General features: G+C 44.5%; 1 protein-coding gene across 4 annotated transcripts in view; it reads right to left on the minus strand.

Moving 5' to 3' along the window:
• LOC135905780 (glutamate receptor ionotropic, kainate 3-like) overlaps positions 1-27,194 on the minus strand; it is a 673,125-nt gene that overhangs the window by 514,066 nt on the left and 131,865 nt on the right. For all 4 annotated transcript variants that reach the window (XM_070539667.1, XM_070539668.1, XM_070539669.1 and 1 more), the window contains one exon: positions 24,505-24,728. In XM_070539667.1, the coding sequence (XP_070395768.1) occupies positions 24,505-24,697 (193 nt within the window). In that variant the 5' untranslated portion in view covers positions 24,698-24,728. The remainder of the gene's footprint in view (positions 1-24,504; positions 24,729-27,194) is intronic.

Genomic DNA, 27,194 nt, shown 5'->3' on the forward strand with positions numbered 1-27,194 from the left:
TCGGCTCACGAAATAAGTTGAGCAGAACGACATCCTCCCACACAACTTGATCGGCTTTCGTCCCGGGCTGTCAAGTCAGGATGCTATGCTACTGATCAAACACCAGCTTATACAGCCCAGCCCAGCGCATACGACAGTTCTTTTGGGATTGGATGTGGAAAAAGCTTGTGATCGTATAAAGCATAAGACAATACTAGATGTTCTCTCGGAGATGGGGTTAGGGTAAGAAACTTTTTAACATGATTAGCGACTTTCTTAGAAAAAGAACTGCACAACTCATGCTGGGAGAGCTTATATCATAAGCTAAGAATTTGGGAAATAGGTGCACTCCACAAGGGACTGTGCTCTTACCCATACTATTCAATTTAGCAATGTTCAAGGCTGCAAGAAATCGGGAGAAAATTGAGGGTACACATGATGTGGTATATGCTGACGACATAACAATATGGAGCGCCTAGGGTATTGTAGGACAGACAGAGAGACCAGATTACAGGAAAGTTTATATGTTGTAGAGAACGCACTGAGAGACATGGGACTGACTTACTCAGCAGCCAAATCAGAATTATTGGTCATTAAACATCGCAGAAAAGGTCGTAAACCAAGAGGTTACATTCCGGAAGATGAGCCAACAGTGTGCTTATACACTCATGAAGGATCCGTAATCAGGCTAGTTGAAAAAATTAATGTTCTTGGGCATCACATAGAAGGAATCAATGCTAACTATAGAACAATACAACATAACTCGAATATAACAGATGAATTCATCGGGTTACTAAGGAGAATTACCAATAGACACAGAGGATTAAGAGAAAACAGCGCTTTGAGGCTAATACACGCCTTTGCTCTCTGTCACTTCACTCATGTGGCTGGATTATTGAAATGAAAGCTGGCAGAACTTAACAACCTAATGTGATGCTCAAGAAGCTTGTTGAAGCAGCCCTAGGGATACCCAGTGACAGTCACAACCTAACCATGACAGTCACAACCGAGCCATTCACCATCGAGCCAGGCAATCTAGAGATCATTTAATAACTTACAATGACATTACGAAACAATACCATTTAGGACGCAGGCAATTCCCATTGCCACAATCAAAACTGAACGGGGCTCAAGCAGACTTACTGCGCCTATTACAAACAGGTACATATCCCATGCAGTGCCACATTAATAAAATATATCCAGAAAGGGAGATTACGATTTACTGCAACGATTGTAATGGCATCATTGGAATCAGACATATGCTGGCGGGGTGTCCCTCGACTCTCTCCAACCTCGTTGAAGAATGGACACAGGGGGAAAAAGGATATAAAGCCCATTGTTTCAAGACCAACTAAGGGCCGTCCAGAGGGCGCATGATGTCGCTGAAGGGCTTTGCCTGACAGTGCCAACGTTGGAGTCTTGGCTTAAAAAGTGCAGCCTCCAGAGCTCATTTAATTAAACGTTTTCACACACACACACATACACACACAGCATAGGACTGATTACACCTCAATTCATGAAGGTGCATATCACTAATAGGCGAGGGCGATAAAATGTCATACTTAACTGCACTCGACTGTTTAAAGAAATACATTTTTTTACAGGCTTAATCACATTAAAGAACAGTTTCTCGCCTTTAGATGGCACCGCAAACTTCTCGCCACGCAGCTAACAAAATTGTTTTATAAAAAGCATCGAAAAACAGTAAACCCGCCGAGAGCGTACGATCACAAGTAAACTTAGGAAGATTAGTCTCCGAAGTGATTAATATACGTATACAGTAACTCCGATAAACGTGAACAAACATTCACAAGGCCCACACGTTTAAAAAAAATTGAGGTAGTGAGAATATCCCGAAAACACGCTCAAAGCTTCCCACTTGAGGCTTCGAGTGGACCTCTTCGATGAAACTCAAAAGTGTATCTTTCACAAAAGCGCATGGTGTGCCATAGGATGCTTACGCGCAGCGCACATATATTAAAGCTCGTGTGCGCTTGTGTTTCTGTACGTGTGCGGGTGCGACTGGATTCGAGCGTGAAAAAGGTGCGTACCAGCGAAGCCTCGTGCGCAAATTCACTAATCTTCGGTAACTATACCACGCCGGCCACGCGCGGGGACCTCATAAGCTACTCTCCTTTAATCTGGATAAGAGCACACGGGTAACAACCATGGAACTATGATTTTAATTACTTACAGACGTACAGGCATACAATGAAGGGGAAAATGATTATTACTTTATTTCGAGGTGTTGAAACAATACAGAAAAGGAGCAAGATATAGTAAAGGACAACGCAACTTGCAGCAGGTAGAAGCTGAACCCATGCCTTTTGTATTCCGCGTGTGGTAGTTTCGCAGTACGCTAGCACGGTGCTGTCTTCGGTCCACTTTCTGGCGTATACTTGTATAAGCACTAGGTCTATTAGCCGTCCAAGACAGGTTAGCTAGCACCACTCAACACCATGCCTGAGATGTGGTAGACCCTTTCACCTTGTCACGGATGGTTAACCATAGGAGCAAATAATAATCTACGCATTAGGCAAAAAAAAAATGAAGAAAAAGCGGGCTCTGTCTACCAGGCACGAAACGTGGCAACAAACTCAGGCGGGAAGAACCACTGAACGCTTCGTTTCAAAGAGGTGTGCCGTCAATCACCCACATCTGTTTGCAGGGAAGTTTAGAGTTTCCTAGAAATATACGATGCGGGCACCGGTTCTAAGAGATGTTTACTCTTGGGTTTTCACAAACGAATCCTTTTAACAACTGCTCTCACGAACTCCTTTGAAAGCAACCATTGCAGCACAGGCCGATGCAGTGCAATAACAACGTTCGCCCTGTTGCCAAGTGATCAGTTTTTTTTCCTTTGATCAGCGGTAAACTGACTAGTTCGCTGCCGGAGAAGAAAGTTCCCCGAGGTTGTTGTTCGCGCGAAGCTTACTTTAATTCCACAGTCTTAGAGACGGCTCGTTTATTTCTGTGAATTTTGGAAACGGCCCCTTCGGCTAACTGTCCAACTTCACCGCAATGCACCAGCGTAAATCAATGATCAGAATTAAAAAAAAAAAAAACTCTACCAATTGAGAAGGCAGCCCAACTTTTGCCAACTTTCAGGTAACAACCTTGAGAGCGTACGCCGTTCTAATAAAATCCTCATTTACGGCACTTACAACGGCAAACAAGGGCTGCAAGAATTAGGCAAACTTTGTTCTTTCTCTTGACTATCTAATCTCTCAAAAATTTCAACGTCGATGGTGCCGAGCTCAAGTACGCTATTGCGCCCCACTCGGTGTGATACTCACCCATCTCCTTGATGAAAGCCTGAATTTCGAATCCTTAATGTCGAGGGGATGATAATCTCAGGCTTTACATAGGACATAACCTACCCAGGAATTAAAATAATTGCCCCTTCGGCCATCACTCAAACTTCACTGCAATCTGCGAACTTAACTCGATGGACAGAATTTAACAAAAAAACAAGTATTTTGAAAGACCCCAAGAATTTCTGTATCTTTCAGGTAGCAACGTCGAGAGGGTACGCCCTTCTAATGTTATGCGTATTTACGGCATTTAGTCGTAAGTTCCTTGGTGGGTTATAGCAGTGTTTTTATCTTGCGTGCCTTCACAGCTAACTGTAATCATAAATTTTTGTATAGGCGCATGACTCTAAATTTAGCCATTCAGGCCATTTCAGGCCGTTCAGGCGTTACTTTGATTTTTAAAATATGTAGATCAGGGCTTTAGGCTTCGAGTAGACTTCCCTGTTATATGTTTTGTATATTCCTTCCATCGTCATCGTCACCCATCATATTCCTCGGGCTTTCCTTCTTCCCTTTCTCCAAGCACAAAGTAGCTGGAACAGTGTAGCTGGGACAATGTAGCTGGGACGCATGTGAGCTTGAGCCCTCTGCATTTTGCATCGGTAAACTTGCTTTCCTCCTGTGCCTCTTTGTCAGAATTAAAACAGTGCCATAACGTAGCAAGAGAGATGTGAATAACCGCAATATAATAAGCGTGTTATTAGGCGATATGAGTCGTTTGTAGGTAAGCATGTATATTAAGAGATATTGATCAAGTTAACCTGGTGCATAGCGGTGAAGTTTCAGACATGGCCAAGGAGGCAATGTCCTAAATTCCCGCTTAAGAGGAAGCTTTAACTCGTGCCCAACTCCGATGCAGCCTATTCAAATACAAGTTAAACGCAAAAACGCTTTTCTGAGATAACCGTTGGACCGATTTTAATGAAATTTATTGCATCTGAGAGAGGAAGTTAAATTATAGTGTCTGCTGCAAGCGGAATTTCGATTTAGGGGTTGAATGTCTTTCTTAAATTAATTTTATATAATTCGCAAGTTGTAAAAATACAGACCTACGAAGTTTACTAATTAATCACTTTGTAGCAACGACAGATATCTTGGTTCTGTAAACAGAATCCATTAGAACATACAAAGCGGGCAAACGCAATATGTGAATTTACAGTTTACATAAACTTATTTGTTAGGTTGCGTACAAGGATTCTGCAAAAACTGTACTTCCATATTACTTAATTTCTTTAGATTCATGTGCAACATACGAATTTCGTCCGCTTTAGATGAACTATCGTGTTTAATTAACAAAATTGTGATATTTTTTCTTGCTGAGTTACAGAGTTCTAACCTAATAATTTAGTTTTCTGAAGAATTTTATTATTTTTGCCAATTTTTAATAAAAAAATGACGACCTCAATTAAAAATTTGAAACCAACAGTCACAAGATTTTAAGCTTTTCGTTTAATGCAACAAACCTCGTCAAATGTTGATGGAGTGGTTGCCGAGAAAAAACACTTCTTTTACATGAATTTAGATAGGAGCACGCGCGCTAAGGCTTCCTCGTAAGTTAGTTCATGGATGTTGTCTCCGATAACTATAAAAAAATTAAAGATTTCTACTTGATCCAATTGAACAACGACACGTCCAATTATTGCAGATAGTGATGGTTGGTACCGTTCCTGAGGTCGACGCTGTTGGCGTTCAGGTATTTGAGAGCATACATATTAAAGAAAAAGAACAAAGTTTGCGTTATGGTTGAAAGGTTTGTGTTACCAAATGTAAAAAAAAAAAAACGTTCTGACTGGCATCGTCACCGCGACATTGTTTGATTTAGTGCACTTTCAGTCGTAACTGTTACCACCCTCAGGAGCTGTGAAGTGCTCAATCGTACTGTTGCCTAACATGCGAAGGCAAGGTGTCCTAAAGAAGGAAAATATTTCAGCATAGAATGTTTGAGTATGGCATACATCTATATATATATATATTCCCAAGACCAAAGAAGGTAAAATATTATGAAAGAAATTGCTACAATTCCAGGCGTGCATGAGTGCCACTCCTACGTTAAGAATGCCTTATGAAAAAAAAAGAAGAAAGGGAAAATAGATACAGATAGAGGCGGAAAAGAAAGACAAGACAGACTGGTCGCGCACGTGTTTCTTTTTTTATGCGAAGCATATTACGAGGGCTCAACCCAGCTCCTCAGGCGCGGCGGTGACCATGAAATCACGTGACACCGTGACGTCACGACAGAGGAGAAGTGGCTTTGGCTCAACTCTTGCAAGACGGGCTGGGTGGGAATCGAACCAGGGTCTCCGGGACGGAGACGCTACCACTGAGCCACGAGTACAACGCTTCAAAGCGGTACAAAAGCGCCTCTAGTGAATGCGGTGTTGCCTTAGAAACGCGCTGTTTCTAAGGCGTGCGTCTCTTGCTCAGGCGCACATTTCGTTGCCGCGCCGAACGCTGCTTTGCTCGACGCTCACCGCGTCCAATGCGGGGCGCGTAGTCGCTGCCCTGTAGCCCATTGTCTTACACCCCTTGGCGGGTCGACGGGAACGCTGTCGCGTTCCACTCTTGAAGGCGAAGAAGTAATGCATGAGTTGTTTCTTCGTCTAGCCGAACCAAATATAGCCAAGCAACAGCAGTTCACCAGGCTAAACAGTGGTTCAACAACTAAAATAAAGGCTAGTATGCTTCGCATCCTGGGCTTAACCTTACCTAAGCCACAGCCATTTTTTGGCTTTCTGCACCAAATGAGAGTCGTTCCCAATGTACATGTGCGACCTAAATTATCAGGTCACTTATCGACATTGTGCATCGGTACGATGCCGGCTGAGGAGCTGGCTAAGAGGACGGGCAGAACGGCAGAGGCGCGGAGCGCCGCAAAAGAGGAAAAAGAAGCCTTGCGTCAGCGGCGACAAACAAAAACTGAGTTTATTCAGTAAAAAGAAAAGGCACCACGGCGGGGAACAATGTTGGGCGCGCAGTGGCGCTAGCGATCACAAGCAGAACTGAGGATATCACACCCCTCCGCTGACCGGATCCATACAGGCCTTGTAGTCCGGGACCGTCGTCCTATGTCTTTACGACGCACCTCTTAATGAACCCGATATTCGAAGGAGAGGTGTTTGGCCGTGGCTTTCGGTGTGGTGTGCGACAATCGGAGCACTTATGGTACAACTGCATTGGCGCGTCCTCACCTCCGTATTGGGACCCTCTCTTCCCTTAAGGATATAGGACCTCCAGTGATCAACGACATCAGGCGCTAGGGCAAAACCCGATTGACGGTGGCGGAGAACCTGTTCAGCTCTTGCTAATGCCGATGGTAGCGGATAACCATTGAAGGGCACTAGTGCACGGATAGTGTCTTGCGTTTTCAGCAAGTCACAGCATTTCTTGGCGCGGGTAGGAAGTCTGTGTTTGCTTCAAAAATCTTTCTCTTACGCTCGCGGGCGGCAAGCGGTCAGGGCAGGATGGAGTGGCAACGCGAATGGCACTGATTTCACGCGCCCGCCACCTCGTCTCCTCTCTCATTTCCTTCGACGTCCACGTGCCCCGGTTTCCACCGAATTTGTACCCGGACACGTCAATAATCTGCGCCAGTTAGTTCGTATGTGGCACATGGTTTCTTGATTCGACGAACCGAACTGTTTATACGGTGTCGGTCTTTACATGCATGAATTGCGGCTGGTGAGCCAATATATAACATGCATATATAATTCCCAGGGTATAAGGCGAATACCTCTATTTGGCTCTCTCGTCCAATTTTTGTGCTGGTCGGAACGGCACCGTCGATACGGCTCTCACGCAAGTGAGTTTCGGGGCGCGTCCATCAAAGAAGGCCAAACATTATTTTCTGTTTGAGATGCAGGTGCTGTATCGCGAGTGCTGTATTGCAGGTGCTGCAGGGCTGTAGATTTACCCGTGGCAGCTGCAGGAGACGGCTACGATGGCAGGAGAGGAAGATGGCAGAAGTTTTTAACACCGGCGCTCCCACATCTGGAGAAACCACACTTATGACGAATCGTCTAGTACGTATAGCCACCTGTACCATCCCTACAAATGTGCTGGTTAACGGCCCGGTTCACTACACAACTACACAACAAACTAAAAATAGAATGTTCTTTTAATCACACGCTATAGTTTACCTAGTGAAGCATAATCGTTCAATTTCTTGCTTCGTAAGAAATCATCGATACATCTTTGCCCCACAATATAACAGCTTGACGACTGCGGATGATACGTCTCACAACGGCGATGGGCATTTTTTGGGTGCTTCCCACGAGTCCAACACTTGACCTATGCCTCATAGACAGAGATAGAGCTCTGTGCCGACTATTTAGGGATCAACAAAACTCCCTTCGAAGTGACAGCCACCATGGCATTTTGCGACAGTGAAAACGACACTCAAGGGCAGGCTTCTCGCATCACTGCACGCTGATCGTCGCGAAAAGCCCAATTATGGATGCAAAGGGCCAACGTCGACGACTTTTGCAGCAGCAGCGTAAACTTCGGATGCCCAGTTGAATGAATGAATGTTTATTTTGAAAGAAATAAAATACAAAGAATCTCTGTCAAAGAGGCTGACAAAAAGGCACGAACGCCTGACTAAGTGTCAATCCCCTTTCCCGACCCGTTCCCAGTGCACAAAACACTCTAGCACACAGAGCAAGCATGGTACACAATGTGGATACATACACAAAAAAATGAAAAGTACATGAAATACGTAACACAAATACTGAATTTGATTTGTGTACAAAAGAATAAACAGTCATACTTGAAGCGACAGCCAATACATGTTCACTTTTTTTTGTGTTTAGGGACGGTGATTCATTTATTATAGTGAGTAAGCCAGGGTGATGATGCAGAAAATCGGCAACTACGAACGCCTGCTTTTGCATGCCGTAATTGGAATGCCTGCTTTTGCCTCGTGGTTGGGTCGTACGCGGAGGCGATGACGCAACACCGGAGGCGTAGTCAGGTGGAATGGTGCGACATCATGGGTGGGATTTTACGAGCAGTTCGACTATTATGATCGGCCGAGACACGTTTATAAATTCCGCCGTCTCGTCACCTAGGGAAAGCGACCCTTTAAAAGCGCGGTCCTTGGTGGGGTGGAGTGTGCGCTGTAATGTTCCAGCTCATCATAGATGTGTGTGCTCAGACATCTTGCGTTACCAGACACGTAAGGTTCTCCGCCGTGGAGTATGCTCCCATGTTCATGGAGCCAGTTGGGAGTTGTGCAAATATGCAAAATAAACCCATTAGTTTTCTTCAACCTCCCGACTTCATCTCCTCACCATTAAACAGCTCTCGTCGATATAGACGGGCGACGGCGTGGGGCCGCTTAGTAGGCTCAGTGCGACACCCCACTATAGCGCAGGCCAGCTATCATGTTTTAGGCACCACGGCGGAGTATGCATGTGGCGCTCTGTATGGGGCCTGAGTCTGAACCCCAAACGCAGGGCCGGATCGCCACAGCGGAGGACATAAACCGAAGAGCAGACAAGGACGAATGCTGGCTTTCAACTGGAGAGCTTTGTTACCAACGAGAAATGTATGTCTGTTCCAGAATATTAGAAATGAAAGAGAAATAAGCGAGGAATGCCGCAAATATCGAATACCAATGAAACCAGGAGTTGCTATCGCCTATACGCCCTGCCGTTCCGCATTCCCTCCCAAAACGAGTTCCTTTTGAATACGTGGTTGGCGTCCATAAGGCGCCGTACAAAGTGCTGCTGTTCTATTTTCAATCACACAGAACCAAGCAGTAGATGTATACGCATATGAAATATATATATATATATATATATATATATATATATATATATATATATATATATATATATATATATATACATATATAGATCACCTGAGGATGATAGCATAATTCTTGTCCTCGAGCTGGATTATTCGAAGTGGCGGACACTACTATAGCAGGAGAAATCGAAACACCTATTGATCGAATTATCCATAATTCATTAACTTTATTCTTCATTAATTGCATTGCGGGACATTCTTCAATGTAGGAATCGTAGCCAGTGAGCTTGCAAGACGTATTCACTTGAAGTGAGTTTCTTGGATGACACCAGTTTCGACATATCACTTCCAAAAGTGTGGAATGAAATACATGGACGTCCCAGTTAGCTTCGTGCTTCAATGCATGAAAGAGGGTTTTAATGTAAAAGTAAGTGGAACAAGAGCGCCTTCTTACAGTAAGTTTGGTGGCGCATATCTTCAAACTGGCGTCATTCTGGGATTCAGTCAAAGTGGATAGGCAATTCGCTAATCGCAATATGTGCCGGAAAGTAATTATAATTAGTGAGATAATTAGTAGACGTTTGCTGGCTAGTGGAACATTTGTGCCGATTTCTCGAGCAAGTTATGTCCGCCTCTCCGAATAATCGACATCAAAGACTAGAATTATGTGCAACAGGGTATTCGTAAAGATTCAATAAAACTTTAAAATGATCACCCTGTATAAATAGTGATCGCCCGGTATGGCGATGTAAGCCATATCAGCATGCAAATACTTCGCAATACATATGGTTTCTTCACTATGATGGAAAAGCCACATAGAAATTATTTGTTCCGATGCTCCACGAATGCTGGGCCATTAATGTCGTAATTTGGGCACTGCATCATCAGAGGTTAAAAAACTGGCATACGTTACGTTCGTCCGTCCAACACTAGAATATGCGTCGCCCATTAGGCATGTCTCAATAGCATATCTAACTCCACATTTGGAATGAATTCGGAACCAATCCACTTGCTTCATCACCTCAAATCACTCGTCTTGCGTCAGTGTTCCGTTCCTCAAGCAATCACTTGGTTTGTCATCACTGGCTTCCCGCGTTGTCCTATCTCGCGCTTGTCTGCTCCACTCTTTCTCCTATCACCCGAAATCACGCCACGTGCTACTGAAACCACAAGCTGGAGCGACCTCTCGACAAAGTCAAAACAAGGCAATAGCGCTTGTACAGGGCCATACGGAATCTATGAACTCATTCTTTTTTCCTAATAGAATTTGTGTTGCGGGATTACGTCCCAAAACACATAGTGGCATACACTAAATGCAAATAATTTCGCGAAAAAACTAAGAATCCACTACCCAGCCTCAGACGACTCCTGTTGCCTACACTAAAATACTTACCTGCTTTAATTTTAGAGCGCAGCTCTTTGGCGTCCGTTACTGGGTATCTCGTCGTCGGCGGCGTCGTCGTCGGCCTCGTAACCAGCTCCGCCCCCCTTTCATCCCCCCAGCGCTAGCAGCGACCGACTGATACCGCTGGATGCCGCTGACGCCGCTAGAGAGTCAAGATAACCTGACTGCATAGAACACCGTCGCCGCCATGCAGAAAGAGGAGGAAAGGGTCCCCCCCCCCCCTGTTCTTGTGTGGCGGATAGGGTGCTCTTCAGTTGCCGACGCGCCGGTTATTTCACGTAGGCCCCGGCACGTCGACGAATACGTGACCACCTTCCCACGGCTAGACCTGGTTCTTAGCGCTGCGGAAGCGAGGGTATCATATTGTTTGTGTCGGCATCGGCGGCGGTGTCCCTGAAACCAACTCCGCAGCTGGGGTTGACTCACTATCGGCGTCAGCGGCATCAGTCAGTCGCTGCTATCTCTTCCCTCCTCCCTTTATCGTGTTGTCCGCTTGCTGCGCGCGCTTCTGCCCCCATCGTTTGCCGCTGGGTGTGCACGCCGCCCCCTCCCCCCTCTTCCTGCGAGTCTCCGGTTGTCAAAGCGCCGGCTCGAACTTAATTCCTTTCTTCGCTCCTCCTCCAATGCAACCCCTGTGCGGTGGCAATCAGAGAGCTAGATCGGTGGCGGCGGATCTGTATATGTGCACCGCCCGAGCCGAAATTGCCGCTGCCGTTCGCCCTGTGCGGTGGCAATCAGAGAGCCAGATCGGTGGTGGCGGATCTGTATATGTGCACCGCCCGAGCCGAAATTGCCGCTGCCATTCACCGCTGCGAAATTATCTGCCAGTTCTTTCTGAGCCATGAGCGAGACGACCGATGGAAGTCCTCCGTCTGCTGCTGCTGCTGCTGCTGCTGCTAAATGAGCTGCCAGAGCAGAGGCCCAGCGCCGTCGCCGTCAGAATCCAGAGGTGCGTGCCGCCGAAGCAGAAGCTTACCGTCGCGCCGTCGAGATGATCCAGGAGTACGCGTCGCCGAAGCAGAGGCTAAGCGCCGCCGCCGAGAAGACCCTGCCGTTCGCGCCGCCGAAGCGGAGGCTCATCGCCGCCGTCGAGAGCAACCAGCAGTAAGCGAGGCTGAAGCAGAAGCTCATCGCCGCCGCCGAGAAGACCCTGCAGTTCGCGCCGCCGAAGCGGAGGCTCATCGACGCCGTCGAGAGCAACCAGCAGTAAGCGAGGCTGAAGCAGAAGCTCATCGCCGCCGCCGAGAAGACCCTGCCGTTCGCACCGCCGAAGCGGAGGCTCATCGCCGCCGTCGAGAGCAACCAGCAGTAAGCGAGGCTGAAGCAGAAGCTCATCGCCGCCGCCGAGAAGACCCTACAGTTCGCGCCGCCGAAGCGGAGGCTCATCGCCGCCGTCGAGAGCAACCAGCAGTAAGCGAGGCTGAAGCAGAAGCTCATCGCCGCCGCCGAGAAGACCCTGCCGTTCGCACCGCCGAAGCGGAGGCTCATCGCCGCCGTCGAGAGCAACCAGCAGTAAGCGAGGCTGAAGCAGAAGCTCATCGCCGTCGCAGAGAAGACTCTACCGTTCGCGCGGCCGAGGCCGAGGCCAAACGCAAACAAAGGCTCGCATTTGCTGCGCTCAAATTTCGCATTAGGAAGTAACGTAATCGTCGGTAATTTTTTTCTCCTGTTTACCAATAATATTTTCAATGCATTCTCAACTGTATATTTTAGTTCACTGAATGTATTTCTGGTGTATGTGTGGCATTTTTATTCAGATGCTTGAAGCGCACATGTGGTTGTGTCCCCACTGATGTCATGCCCTGCGGTCCTTAAGGAGAAATAAAGGACATATATATATATATATATATATATATATATATATATATATATATATATATATATATATATATATATATATATATATATATATATATATATATATATATATATATTGCCCGAAGGATCAGACACGCAACGCAAAGATTTTTGTTTCAGTTTAGAAACGAAACTTTTCGTCCCGGTTTGACGTTACCCTGTTTGACGGTACAATATGCAACTTTTTAGTTTCAAATCTTCATGAAGATTTCACTGATTTCATGCCAAAACTCATCGCCACACCTTTAGTCACATAAAAATCAAATTCCAAAACAGCGTTACGTGCAGAATATTAAAGCGCACTTCCTTTAGTCTGCATAGAAACCTTCCTTTTTCTGTCAGAGCACTCGCACAAAAGTGATTATGTAAGAACGCTTCTCCAGCTCAGGCCTAGGAAGATAAATACGTAGAGAGCTATTGATCAATCAAATTACCATACTAAAGCCTCTCAAACAGGGGATTCGCCCCTATATAGCGTGAGCCAGCGATAAATTTTCCGAGGTAGGAATGAACACGCCTAGGCTGCGGATGTACCTTCAGGGTGCCTTTTACATTTGTTCTTTTGTCACGTTTCTTTTCAGTTGCCCGTTCTCAGCTTAGTTTTCCTGGACGAGTGATTTAAGCGTCCGCTGTTTCCAGCCGGAAGTAATAGCGCCTAGATCATGGTCTTTGCGAAAGAGCAGGATGCTTGGAAACCGCAACTTGCTGTAAGAAATGGAAGACTGCAGCGCCGTCATTTCGCTGGCAGCTACTGAAAGCAGTGTTGAATAATCGAACTTCACATAAAATTCATGAAAGAGGTTTCTGCGTTTCACTTTGTTTTAGCAGTACAGCTACTCAGCAATAATTTTTGTTTCATAGACTTGTTGTTGAGTGCTTTTTCAGTGCTATTTAGCAAAATAATGCCTCATTTGAAATTGTACTTTTCAAGGTGTTATTTCAATAGAAGTGCCCTCGACAGCGGAATCTTTGACATAAGTAACTAGAGAGTGCAGAAGGGCTTTCACTTTAGTCAAAATATGCGCAAGTTGAAATTTAATATTAGATATTCATTTTCATCAATGGTGCTATGACATACACCTATATGACAAGAACTAGTAAATCCATTCACATTCGAAAATGTGTCTTGAGAGTAATAGCATAGAGACACAGACAGGTGCTTCTTTAGAAAAAACAGATTTGTGCCGGTGCGTATGAAACCACTGGCATGCTACTGTGTATAGGGATGGGGAGTGGGATTAAAAGAATCCAGAGGAGAGTGATAAAAAAAAAGAGAATGAAAACAAATATCAAATGCGCAAGTGCACCTGATACTAATATTTACAGGTGAGATGGCGCGTAAGCTCAGGCTTTCCTGTGTGAAATGGTTTAAAGCTTCCCGATTAGACCGATTTCTGCCAGTTATTTGAACAGTAAATACAAAACCCGCCGCTGCCTTGAAGGGCCGGGCATTGTTCCTAAGATTATGTGTGATGTTAACGTGTCGCCGTAAATCATGTCCATTTGTCGCGCAAAAACTTGCCCCTCGTCGCGGCACGCGAGGCCTTCAAGTAATGTGTACTCTACTGCCTGCCGTAGGACAGCACGACGCGAACTGACAGACATGCACCTGCTTCTGCAGAAGTATTTTCAGATGCAGTAAGTGATTCAGCAATCAGGCCATTTCAGCATTTTTTTCTTCTGTGCTTAGAAGAAGATTATTTCATCAAGAGACAATATGAACACTGGGTCACAATCACGGCAGAACTACACCAGGACGATAACATACACAAAGCACGAAGCATTGTATAGGTGGCGCGTTTCGAAAGAAGCGGCCAAGTCCACACTCGCTAACATATAACTACATAGACCCGTGGAAACGCACAGTTACACATAAAATAATTGTTACATTACACAAAATGATGTTCAATATGCACAGTGTACACAATGATTATGTGCAATGATGTAGTAACTTTACACAGTTTTGTAGTGATGCTATGAGATGTTTATATATAGAGATGATCATGCATACGAGAGCAAACAGAAATCACGGGCTCCCACATACATGTCTATTCAGTGAGGACGTTCTTGTGGTGTGGCTACAAGAACCACGCTGGTCGAAAATTAAGCCACGCGCGTCCATCAACCACTGACAGGAAACGGCATGACCACTGTTGAAGGAATTCCTTTTCACCAAGAAAGACGAAGTCCTCTGACAGAAACGACAGTTGCTCAAAGTAGAGCCTTTCCATACGTTTCTTTTTTTTTTGCTTCTTTGGTTTCTTTCCGAACCCTCCTTGGATTTCCTGACCGGGTCTGCAAGGAGCATGGGCGCTGCACTGCAATATTTACTGCTTGTATAGGTGTCTAAACGGCTAGCCTTGTTTCTTACCGTTGCACTCAGAGATAAAACAAAGGATACCAAAATATTATCACAGCAAATTATACGCAATCAGTAGCACAATTCCTTTGATAAAGCGAACATTGTCAACCTTTCTATGCCTACTTTCCTAACCAATGCACCACAGTCACTTGAATTATATAATGGGGCCAACGCAAACAGCCTCTTTGAGACCATTGCCGTGTGCTGCTGCTGCTGATGAGTATCTCCATACTATGGCACATACCCACAACTCTCGATTGGAAATGAAGCGGGTGGTACATTTGAAAAAAAAAAACATCAGAAGAAATGAAGAAATACGAGATAATTTAAGAGTTGTTACATCGTGCAGCATGATTTCGCGAAAGCACAAGCGCGCCTGGCAGTTTTCTTTACGGCACAGACGCAATAATGAAATGGGCCAATGTGTACCAATTCGGCAACCGTTTCGCGACAACTTCTATCCACATAAATTCCAAATAGCGCATTAGATCCGCAAGAATTTTTGTTGTTGTTGTTGTTGTTACGGAAGTGTCCAAGCTCGAATCAGATCCTTCTTGTACGTGGAGTCGGCATTAAACGTCTAAATGCCCAGGAACAGGAAAAGGCAAGAAATCGAACTCAAGTAACATGCTAGCATTTGCGCAAAGAGCACTAATAGCCTATGGACGATTAGTTAGCCTAATTCGAAATTGGGTGGCCTTCTGTACCGCATGTGATTAAGTGCTCCTCGAGTTGCGACTGTCCCTTCTGAGTATCTTACACGACGAGCATATCCCTTTCACTCAGAGTTCACATATTTGTACTCGGGACTCGTTTACTTTTTCAGATTGTGTAAACATGAAGGCAAAGAAAACAATAAAGAAGTGTGAAGTGCGTGGTGGCATGTTTTGAGTCAACAACAACAGCTACCACTTGAATCTTCTGCTTGTCAAACTTGGCTTCATCGAACTTTACGGCTCCATAAAAACTGCTAAACACAAAATCTTTACTAATGCACTACCACGACTGAAGGCAGGCCGGTCGTGCAGTGTTGGATCAGCACTGGTGAAGGGGTACGAGTATGTTTAATGTGATTACCTAGCTTTGGAAACTTCCCGTCCCTCTTTTAGGGGACTATCTTTCGGCCTGTCTGTCTTGCTGGGTCTCTGAGCCAACTTCTGTCAGTGGTCTAATGGTCTTATGGTTGAGTGTCGAGCTGCTAAGCTGAGGGAGCTCAGTTCGAAACCAGCTTTGGACTGTCTAGCGTAACTGAGTATCCGCCTCGGTTATGTCCCTTTTAAAGAAACCGCTTTGAAGCGTTTGTGCCACTGCGTATCGTCGCTCTTCAACGCAAAAAAACAACAGAATCAAAAATTTATGCGACGCTACATGAAGTGAAAGCCGCATATTAATCTTGCCTGCATATTCAACACATTCCCATACGCTCCACGCGTGGACTTCACAGCGACACCACTAGGTGGCGCAGGCTGCTCACTGGAAATCTCGACAGAGGAACCACGTTGGACCCACGCCTCAAATATACATAACGCATCTCTGCGGAGGCTGTACGGTGTTTCGCTCCATTGTTTCAATGCTAATCACGTTAACGTCAATATTATTAGTGAGATGGGTGCCCCCAGAATTTTTGCGCTTCCTGGTGATACCTGCAGATAATAATAAGACGCTTACAACATCCCTGCGCCATTAATTCAGGTTCTTTTTTCCTTCACAGTGAAACGCAACGCGATATACTTTGCAATAAATTTTGTTTTATTCGTTTTTTAATTAGGAGTATTTACTAGAAAATTACAAATGGTGAACTGCTTGTTTGGAAGCTCTTTCCCAGTGGAGCCAGCACTGATCTTGCGTAAAACTGCGTAATTTAGACATATGCAGCGACACTCCAGCATTATTTGTGATAGAGCGAATTAAAGGGATATGATATGCCACTGCATCACAAAAGCATCTGGCTACATCCAGCAAATCACATAAAAAAAAGAAAACTATGCAAATGCAATGCAATCTTGGAATCTTCTTGACACAACGCTTGTTTGAGCAATCAAGGTAGCGGCAGCAGTAGCACATACGAACACGATCCCAGCCTCGATGCGTGTATCTGTAAGCTGTCTGGGTCACGAAGACGAAGGCAATGTATGATGCCAGTCGCTGGAAGAATGCAGATGGGAGATCTAGGCGCAGCGATTTACGGCACGTATATAAATGCATCGGAATACATTTACGTGCGTCAAAGGAAGCAAATACACTCTGCATGACCGGCCAAAAACAGACACACACCCAGGGGCGCATACCCAAAGACCCAAGCTGCCCACTCGACGAGAGAGCCGCCAGGTCGCACTAAGCGGCACAAGTTGTCTGCACGTAACCTCAACTATATATCCGACAAGAAAACTAGGGCGAAGGCCGAACCCCGGGAAAGAAGCAGTTAAAGCGCCGCTATGAAAGACATGGAGAGCAGTTCGTATCCCACGGAGGACGGACACTGATAGCTCGTTACTTTTGTGCTTAGGCAACGCGAGCGCCGTCAATCACACCCGCGACCAGCATTGTGTCCTTCGGCTTACGCCGATGGCTCGCTGAGGCCTCACCTATGCTTAGCAGCAAGTCGGAGCGCGGACAGTAAATTAACTGCGTTGGGTAAAGCATGCGTGGGCATTTTAATTCATAAACAGGTGATTTCGTGTGGGAGGTTGCAGCAACTAACGCGTATGATGCGAGCAAAGGTGTACCGCCCAGCAACGATGGTGACTCTACTGCCGGCGCTACTTGTACCTGCGCTGTATATAAACCAATACTTGTTACAGTGAGAACCTAGTAAAGGACACATTTAAGAGAACGTTTGCGGCGTGCTACAAAATATTTCCGATTCCATGATGCGATACAGGGCATTTACAACACAGTCAAGAGTGAAATATTGTTACTAATAGCATTAATATTTGTAATCAACCAATCAGCCAATCAGAAAACCAACGAAATGCTTACTGCAGTGTCCGAGAACCGCTACGGGGCCCGCATACTGGTACACTAAAGAATAAATGTTCACGGAAGACTAATGTGGTAGACAAAACAATGCGAGATTTACCGGGTGTCATGCGTAATTTCAGCCAAACTTTGAAAATATGCAAATGCCACTTAGATCAACAAAACCAAGGTAATGTTGTTTGCCGTCGCCTGGAGATGTTCAGATTATTTTTCTCATTCCCCCTAATTAGAGAATAAGTATTACTTATTCGGTCAACTTCTCAATTATCATAATTAAATGAAAAGTGTTAAGGATATTCTTGTACAGCCGCATCAATAACTCCCGATACAGGTTTCTGTTGCTTAATTACGTGCTACATAAAACGCTTTTTCCAAGCAGCAAAGAGGCCGCGAATACACGAAAAATTATGCGCGTGACTGGCCACTCGAGGCATTTTGCGTGTATTCGGGGGCTTCCCTAATGCTTGGAAAAACAGTTTTACGTAGCACGTAAATAAGGAAAAGTAACCTGTATCGAATTTTTTCCATGCTGCTCTACCACTTTTTCATTGACGCTTTCCATCTGATTATAATATTTGCGAGGTTGAACAATTAATTAGGACCAATTATGTAATTAGCCGGAACGCGAAAAATAATCTGATTATCTCCAAGCGATGGCAAACAAGATTACCTCGGTTCTGTCCAGCTACTTGGCATTTGCGTGTTTTTAAAGTTTGGCTCAAGTTATAGAATGTTTCACGTAACTTGAGCCATACTGTGTGAGATACAATTTCAGAAAGGCAACAGGGTGGTGGAGGTCATGCGATATACGACAAACAATACCAAAAGCATCAAGGGCACGTTGTTTTGCTTATTCGGCGTTTGAAGAGAAGCTTAGCGTTTGGTCCAAGTACACACCAAGATCTTTCATTTCTTCGACCCTGAGCAATGGAGCACTCCGAATGGTGTATGAAAATTGCGCATCCTGTGTTTTCTGCATGTAGCCTAATACCATACTATTGGAAGCGTTAAAATGTAGCGTATTGTCACTGTAGCAATTTCAAAGAGAATAAATGTCTTTCTGGAGGTCAACGCGGTGGCGAACACTGTTGGCAGTGCTAAATAGTTTGCAGTGGTTATCATATACAAGCAATGAAGAGTGTTGAATTGCTTCTGACATTTGTGTGCATTAGGAAGAAAAGAGGGGCAAGAACGGATACTTGAGGAGCTCTACTAGTAACCTCATACCTAACAGCTCGGTTCACTATAATTATTAAAGCACAATCTCATTCTAAGACAGCTAGAAACCTGGGCAGTGATGGAAAAGGGTATTCATATTTGCATGAGGTTCTTAATGAGGAGCTTATGGGAAACTACATTAACTGCTTTACTTTGTGGGTCACACTGGAAGCATCGGTCATAAATTTTCCCAAGTTTCTTGCTGTGCAACGGCCTGGTGCGAGCCCGTGTTGGTCATCTATTGAAATGTCCTTAGCCATAACAGAAAGCAGGGAATGCAATACAGATTCAAACACTTGTGACACAGCGTAGATCATGGAGATACGACGGTAGTTAGTACGTGCACGTTTAGCACCTAAGCGCTACGAAACGTACCAGACTTTACAACGGTTTTGCGAACCGGGAAAAGTGTGCTTCCATACATCTTAAGCAGTGCGGCAGGGATATCATCAGCAACACAATAAAGGGGAAGTTTGAGGTACTTCATGCACTTGAAAACAAGATATTTGTTGACTGATAGCGTAGACACCATAGCAGACTTATAAGGAAGGTTACTTGAGGTAGAAGCATCTTTTACAGTGAATACATAAAATAAGTTTTTTACAACGACGTCAGCAGTGGTCGAGACATCATCATTTCTATTAGCAAGACATGCGCTTTAAGCGCTTTTTTTAGAAGACTGAGAGAGCATGAAGTTCCAGAAATATTTTGAACCACCTGTCATGTTGCCTTCAACACGTTGAATGTGGTCGTAGTGATCATTGTTATAATAAAATTTGCAAAGACAATGATAGCGCCCAAATTCACGTTTCCACTTACCTAGGCCTATTTGCCCCGCTTTACTGCTTGCACGATTTTTCCGTTTTGTTGCAGTTTTTAGTTCTTTAGAAAACCGATGAAGGAACTTTCATTTTTTTTGCGTTTTTGAAGGTATGTATATGCCCATGCCCTCTTCAATGAATTTCACAAACAAATTAGCCTGTTCATCAACATCAGCAGTTCCATCTACGAACTACCAGTCAGCGTTTTAAAGATAATGGTACAAGCCAACGCAGCCTCCAACGGAAACTTTGAAGATGCACTTCGTGTTGTGGTTGGCACGAATGCTGCGTTTCTGTGCTTCCAGAGCTAAAGAAACAATGAAAGAAGGGGGCAATTCGGCTGGCGCGGCCTTATAAACGTTGCTACGCATGACGGAAACACCATCACTATTCGCAAAAAAGAGGTATAGAACGTTGCCACAGCAGTTCTCAGTGAAGCTAAGCTATTGGATGCAATTAAAGAAAGATAAAGTCAAGCATGAAGTTGCATTCTTTAGAAAGGTAAAAGGAATTCTCGCATACATTATAATTACTTCTAAATGTAATCCCGTGTACATCAAACATTCCAGTAATCAACATTTCCTTATTATTATGCGCAATCATAACGGTTTCAACAGACACCAGGATAAAACCAAATTCAACAGGAGCTAGGTCAAGTGTTACATAGAATGCACCAACAGCCCTTCACTACCTAAACAGCACATGTTTATCCGAACAGCCTTATGATAACACTCAAGGACCCGCGATGGACACATGTTATCGCGCTATCAACAATAATGAGGACTCCTTCCACTTAAGGATGAACAATACCGATCGCTACGAAAGACGTTATAAAGTGGAGCAAAATACAATGTAGATGCTGTTTAAGGTAAAAGCAAAAGCCAGGTTTCTCTTCAGGCTATCAGAGAATGAACAGACCAAATAATCAAAAGACTCGTTCACTTTAGTGCGTAGACCTTAGACAGTTATGGAGCAGATGCACGTGTCAGCTGCCTCACGGGTACGCCATCCTCATTTTGTCTCGCCTTTCACAGCCTCCTCTTCATACTATTTGCACAAGATCGTGCCGTCCTGGAGCCTACTACGAAACGCGGCTTAAACAAGCAACAAGACCTTGGCAACACAATTATCTGAGACTGTTGAAAACGCCGTCGGAGACTTCGACGTGGAACGATGCATACGTATCGTGCTTTGTCCTTAGCCGCTTGACGGACAACGCCGTCGAGGCCACCGCAGCCAGTTTCACAGCGAGTTGCAAACTTGTTGTCCATGGTGAAGGATTTCGATACAAGAAGTGCTTTCGGTATTACGTGACATTTGCTAGCCAAAAAAAGAAGAGACCTCACATCAACCGACGCACATCGTCTTTACTCGCTTATTTGCTTGTTCACTGAGGTCCGCAGCAGCAGCAGTCAGCGACTTACAAGAAGCTGGCTGACGGTGAAGAACGTGCTCATCTGACGCGGACTTAGATGTCCTCGGTGCCTCCGTTATGCACACCGCCTATAAAAGTACTTTACGCCACGAAGCCGCACCTATGAAAGCTTCAGGCTGGCGAGCAGAGGCGAGTTGGTCACGTAGAGAGCGCAACTCCGCTCGGAGAGCGGCAACGGTCTCGGTGCGGCGTAGTCGTTGTCATCGTCCATGTCCTCACGTAGCGCGGCGCCCTGGTCACTCCATCACGTCGAAATTCATCCAGCGCGTCGAGGAGAAGCCAATGAAGTCAGGCGAATTCGCCGTCATCGAGGTCGCCACGTACGGAAGCGATCCCAGCCGTGCATGATGCGGAAGCGACCGTGATGGTTGCAGCCCCGCTAAGCCTTGCCGTGTGTACGTCATCATTCACACAAGAATTGCACACAAACGGGAATTCACCAGACTCCGGCGCCCGCAGCTCCTCGTCGGGGCAATCTGATTGCCCGACGCACTAATTTACACACCCGTGCGCACTAATTTCACACACATTTCAGCTCAAGTACTGTTGCTTCTAGATGGCAGGTCGCAAGCACCGAACGGAGCAGTCCTCGCTGGGCGCCATCTTGCAGCAGATAATTTTGCGAGTGAGGTTGCAATAACTGAGGCGTAAGATGCGGGTAAGGGTGCACTGTTAACCCGCAGTGGTGCTTCTACTGCCGGCGCTATTTTTACCTGCTCTGTATGTGAACCCGTAATTGCGGCTACGGGAATCTAACAAAGTAAAAAGGGAACGTATGCGCCGCGTTACAGAAAGTATGCGGCACGTTACAATGCAATTAGAAGCAAGAAATTGCGAATAATAATAATAATAATACAATTGTAGGATATCCTAATCTTTGACTTGTCTCGTAGGTGCACTAGCACCTCGACGTTGGTGTTCGTCCGAATAATTTTAAGCGAACGCAAAGCACGAACCGAACCAGGAGGCAAAAGTTTTTCAATAATTATCTGGTTAAATGTCATGCCATCTTCTTCTCTGTGACGTCATTACTTCAGCTTTTTACTTCCGGCTTTCCAGAAATATTGCCAAAGACGTGCTCACATGGCAGGTATATAAAGTTTACGGTTCACTGCTTTGGTGTGAGGTAATTACCGATTTCTAATTAATTATAGTTATTCCAGGCACTTCAGTAACTCAACATGTAACTAAGCTTATGCTCCGATATCATATGTATAATGATATGCATGAATTATGCACTGCACTATTCTTGTTTTATTTTTTCAAATCTTTTTAATGTCATCCCGGGTTGTCTCAGCGATTTCTAATTAATCATAATTATTCCATAGACTTCAGTAACCTAACTTGTAACTAAATTTATGCTTTGATATATCTGTAATAGAACCCATGAATTTTGTGCTGTACTATTTTTTCTATTAGTTCGTAATTTTTTTTTCCTGGTCGTCTCAGGAGGTGAACCGGAAGTGCTGCGCAAGAAGCAACAGTGTCACTCGATGCTAGTGCCATTAATATTGATAATAATATTATTACTACTATTGCATGTAGGACAACGATAAAGGCCGAAATATAACCCAGATATTTTTATTGACGCTGCCCGTGCTTTAACTGGGAACCGGAAGTATGGCATTACTCGACGAAAGATGTGCACTGTTCGCGAATGTATGCAGTCTAAAAATAAAGAATATACAGCTAACAAAAGTAGAGTTCAACAAGGAAGGGGCTCACTGTAACCGTAATAGGGCACTATAGCAGGATAAATTGGCGTGGGCGAAGCTAAGACGATTTAACAGCGGCTGACATCGAAGAGAAAAAAAAAAAAACAGCAGCACCTTACGGGGGAGCGCGTCTTCCCTTTTCTCCCCCCGAATAACAAACATAGCAAAACGTGATGGAACAGCAAGCCGCATGATACACTAATGCACCCGGAAGGCCTTGTCTTGCTTCGATGTCAGCCACTGCTGATTCTCCTTTTTCTTATTTATCGTCTGAAAACATCTGAGGGAGAGAAAGGAAAAGTAAGAAGCATATGTGCAATTGCCATTGGAAGGGGTACAAGCAAGCCGACTTTTTCAGAAAAGAGGGGATACAGATGCCCGAGGTTTTCACGCTCGAAGACAAAGAGCAAAAATCAAGTTAGTACAAATATTCCCGAAAATGAAAACCACACGGGCATCCAAGCTGCCTGCCTACACTTGTCATTACTTCACCGCTTCGGTGCTTTCGCCGCTTTCTTGATCATGTTTGTCCTACAAAGCCTGTACCAACGTCAAACTTCCTCAGTTTTTCCTCTGGTAACATTTTTTCCCCATTACGCTTCCGCGCGCATCCCACAGGCGGCGACATACTCTCAAGTTACGAAGAAGTCGTAAATTGGCAACGAGCAACATACAAGATGGTGCCTGTGCGCAATTGACACAGCCGCGTAGTGTCTTGGGCAAGAGGAGCTACGTGTGTAAGGCAATATATGTCCCGTGGTATGGAATGCCACTTGTTTTCTCCAATTCAATATATATTATTAGCACCAAATTGAGGAAATTTTGCTTTCTCGATTGCGGTTTTACCTAAAATAATTATTTCAATCAGCCGTTATTCTGCAGGTAACTGGCACTACAAAGAGTTTGTTCTCTATTCCCAACTTAAATAAACACACTAGGGAGTTTCGAATTTTTCTTGCAGTCTTCTGATTTAACCATTTTTTGGCAGTAGCTGTGCGAAGTAAAAATGCCAAATAATCGTTTGTAGATGTATCGCCAGAAGCAAGGGAGAGGTTTGCTTTTTTTTGCACGGTTACATCGTCAGTTGCAGTGAGATATTCTTTCGGTAGAATAAGAAGCCAAGCACACTTTATATGAAACCGAAAGTTCAGACAGCACTATTCTGTTGGCTTAATCCCTATACATGTTGCGAAAGCCAAGAAACATAGTTGGCAAGGTATGGGACAAAATTAACCATTTTAGGACTTACCACTCCTTTAAGAAAGCAGCAACATGCCATGATTTACATGAAGCGCTACGAGAGCGCTTCTGTTTTTTTTTTTTAGATCCAGATGCTTTTATGAGACTTATGAGATAACTTGAAAGCGTTGCTTCTTTGTACACAGGTGTAGGTGCTGTTTGTGTGTTTATGCGATTACTCTGCATATTCCGTTTTTCAGCCGACACCTGGACACGATCAAACTAACAGCACGAATAGAACTAACCGTCGTGTCAGTTAAAATGTCAGACCTGTGCCTAGAATAGGCTGACCATTAGCCTGGCTACAATCTTCAGTTTCTCAACATAGTCATCACTGCTCTTTTTCTCAGTAGAAAAAGTTTCTCTTTCTATAGTCACAGTAGAATCTAATGCAAGGGGCTAAAAGCCCGTATGCTAGAACTTATCACTCACCGATGTAGATTGTCTCCGGCAGCGCTGTGGCAAAGTTGTGTACCAGCAGGACACAACACGAAACACAACACAGGCGTCGCACGAACGAAGCTGTCGCAGGCATGACTGATAGAGCGACCGCCGAGCGGAAGGTCGAGGAACTCTTCAACTCAATGAGGTGCAGGCCCTGCGGTGCCGTCCATCTTCGCCGCATATGATGATAAATGCGTCCTCCCGGTCAGGGCCTATTTTAAAGAGCGAGAGTAGTAAGATGCGGAATATCTTCGAGGCAACATAATCAAACCACTTACGCCGAACAGATATCTGAACATCAATCAATCACAAGTTTTCTGAATAGAGCTAACTGCAAGAGAACTTGAACAAGGCTACACGAAATGGCGTAGATTAAATGCGGAAAGAAATTGAAATGTGTAACCGAATACTTAAAGAAATATTACCATTAAACGTGTATCTCATCAAATTATAGCGCATATATCACAACACACTAATTGGAATCATTGAGTTTAAAAGGTTTATTCAATTAGAAATATTAATTCTGAGAGCGACTGTGAGACTGGTAAAGGTTTCAAGATGCGCGTTCATAGACTGTGCTACAAAGTCAACTGGATTTGAGATAAATTCTCCCAGAACTTTGGAAGATGTTGCATAAAAAAAATCGGACATCTTATCGCAAGCTCGACGGAACTTATCATAAATCTGCCGGTAGTTTCGAAATTCGCACCCAATTGTCCTGCACCGAGAACTAAGTTGCTCCATTTCCTAGTGTAATTACGTAATTAATTAGGAGTTCCTTCAATTAGCTCATTTTGTATTGAAATAGTTTGTGCAAATAAAGTGGCTTAATGAGTGGCAGCGCCTATCGCAGACGATCCGATCAATTTTCGGTTAAGATGTAAGATGTTGACAAGTTCTGTTATATATATATATATATATATATATATATATATATATATATATATATATATATATATATGCAGAAATTAAGAGTTTTAAATTTCGAAACGAGAATGGAAGACGAGTTCAAATGGAAAAGTTTTTTTTGTCGCTCTATAATACGTGGTACAGTGCACTATTAGCATAATTACAATCCACGAACAAAAATGTCTAAGAACTGTTTCTACGTCACAATAGCGCATCAATACCTGCAAAAAGAAAGATGCTGCACATGCAAGGTGAGTATCAATAGAGCAGCGATATAAGCTGTAACAAAATAGCAGTGTTTGTTGACGTGCACTGTTACGGGAGAATACAATCACTCACTGTATGGAAATTCGATAGGGCGAACAAATATTAACAGGAAATTGATCAGATCGTCAGCGGCAGGCACTGCATAGCGCTCATTAAGCCGATTTATTTGCACAAAATATTTCACTACAGAATGGACTAATTGAAGGAATACCTAATTAACGTTTTAATTAATCTAAGAAATGGAGCCACTAAGTTCTCAGCGCAGGACAACTGGGTGCGAATTTGGAAACTGTCGGCAGATTTATGATAATTTCCGTCGAGTTTGCGACAAGACGTTGTTTTCCAATTTCTTTGATACAAAATCATCCCAAGTGACGAGAAAATTTATGTCAACTCTAGTTAACTTTCTAGCACTGTCTGTGAAGGCGCATCTTGAAACGAGTACCAGTCTCACAGTCGCTCTCAGAATTAATATTTCTAACTAGATAAGCCTTGCGAACTCAATTATTCGAATTCGTGAGTTGTTATAATGCGCTCTAACCTGTGTTTAGGGCTGTTTACGTGTGGGAATGCGAAAGGAAACGAGCGCGCAAAACACAAAAATGTTTTTTTGTGCGCTCGCTTGCCTGCTAGGAGTTGATAGCTCGAAGGAGAGCTCAGCGGCGTTCAATGGGACAATAATGCTTTTCATTTCATACACTCCTGTATATACTCATGACGTGGCACCACCTCCTACCTATACCGGCGGCGCCATCACGTGTCCAATGACGCGCGCACTAGGCCCCACCTTTCGACGTGACGTGTGCAGTGACGCAAGCACTAGGCACAACTTTCGTTAACCAGAACTGTGGAGCCGCTGTGGCCTCGGGGATGCGTGCGCGCCTCACAACTAGGAGGCCCGCATTCGATTTCCGCCCGGGCCAAAATTTACCAAACTTCCTTTTAAAATCCATTGATGCACTTTGTTAACAGGAACCTCCCTGAGAAATCTGACACAAATTGGAGAATTTTTGAAGTGTTTTACCTCTTTGCGCCGTCGACCAGTTTTGGTACTATCCCTCGGTGGCCTTGCCGACGATGCTGGATTTTCGCGTAATGGGCGCGTAATTCTTTCGCATTAAGAAAAAAACGATTTCCAGCTTCATTCCAACTGCGCAAGCCGGCAGCCAAATGTAAATGTAAGGGGTGTCTCGGCTGCCCTTACCTGAATTTTCAAACTTGCGCCATGCATTTTCGCAGAAGAGAAAACGTGTGGATAATCCTCAAGCAAAGCAATGAACAATAATGCATAAAGCATTAAACATATGCGCATTCATTTGTGCTCCGAGAGCACTTTACAACTCATTCGGGTTTCGGAGCTGATACGCTGTAATTAGGTTATGATCATTCAGCCGGCGCGCACGGGAAAATATTGGCGCCTAAGAATTCCCAACCGCGTGAAAATGAATCATGTTTGTGTACGTCGTAATATCCTTAATTGCTCAGCCGAGTGCGAGTGAGCT

The sequence above is a fragment of the Dermacentor albipictus genome, chromosome 5 (genome assembly GCF_038994185.2).
Source record: "Dermacentor albipictus isolate Rhodes 1998 colony chromosome 5, USDA_Dalb.pri_finalv2, whole genome shotgun sequence".
Taxonomy (NCBI): Eukaryota; Metazoa; Arthropoda; class Arachnida; order Ixodida; family Ixodidae; genus Dermacentor; species Dermacentor albipictus.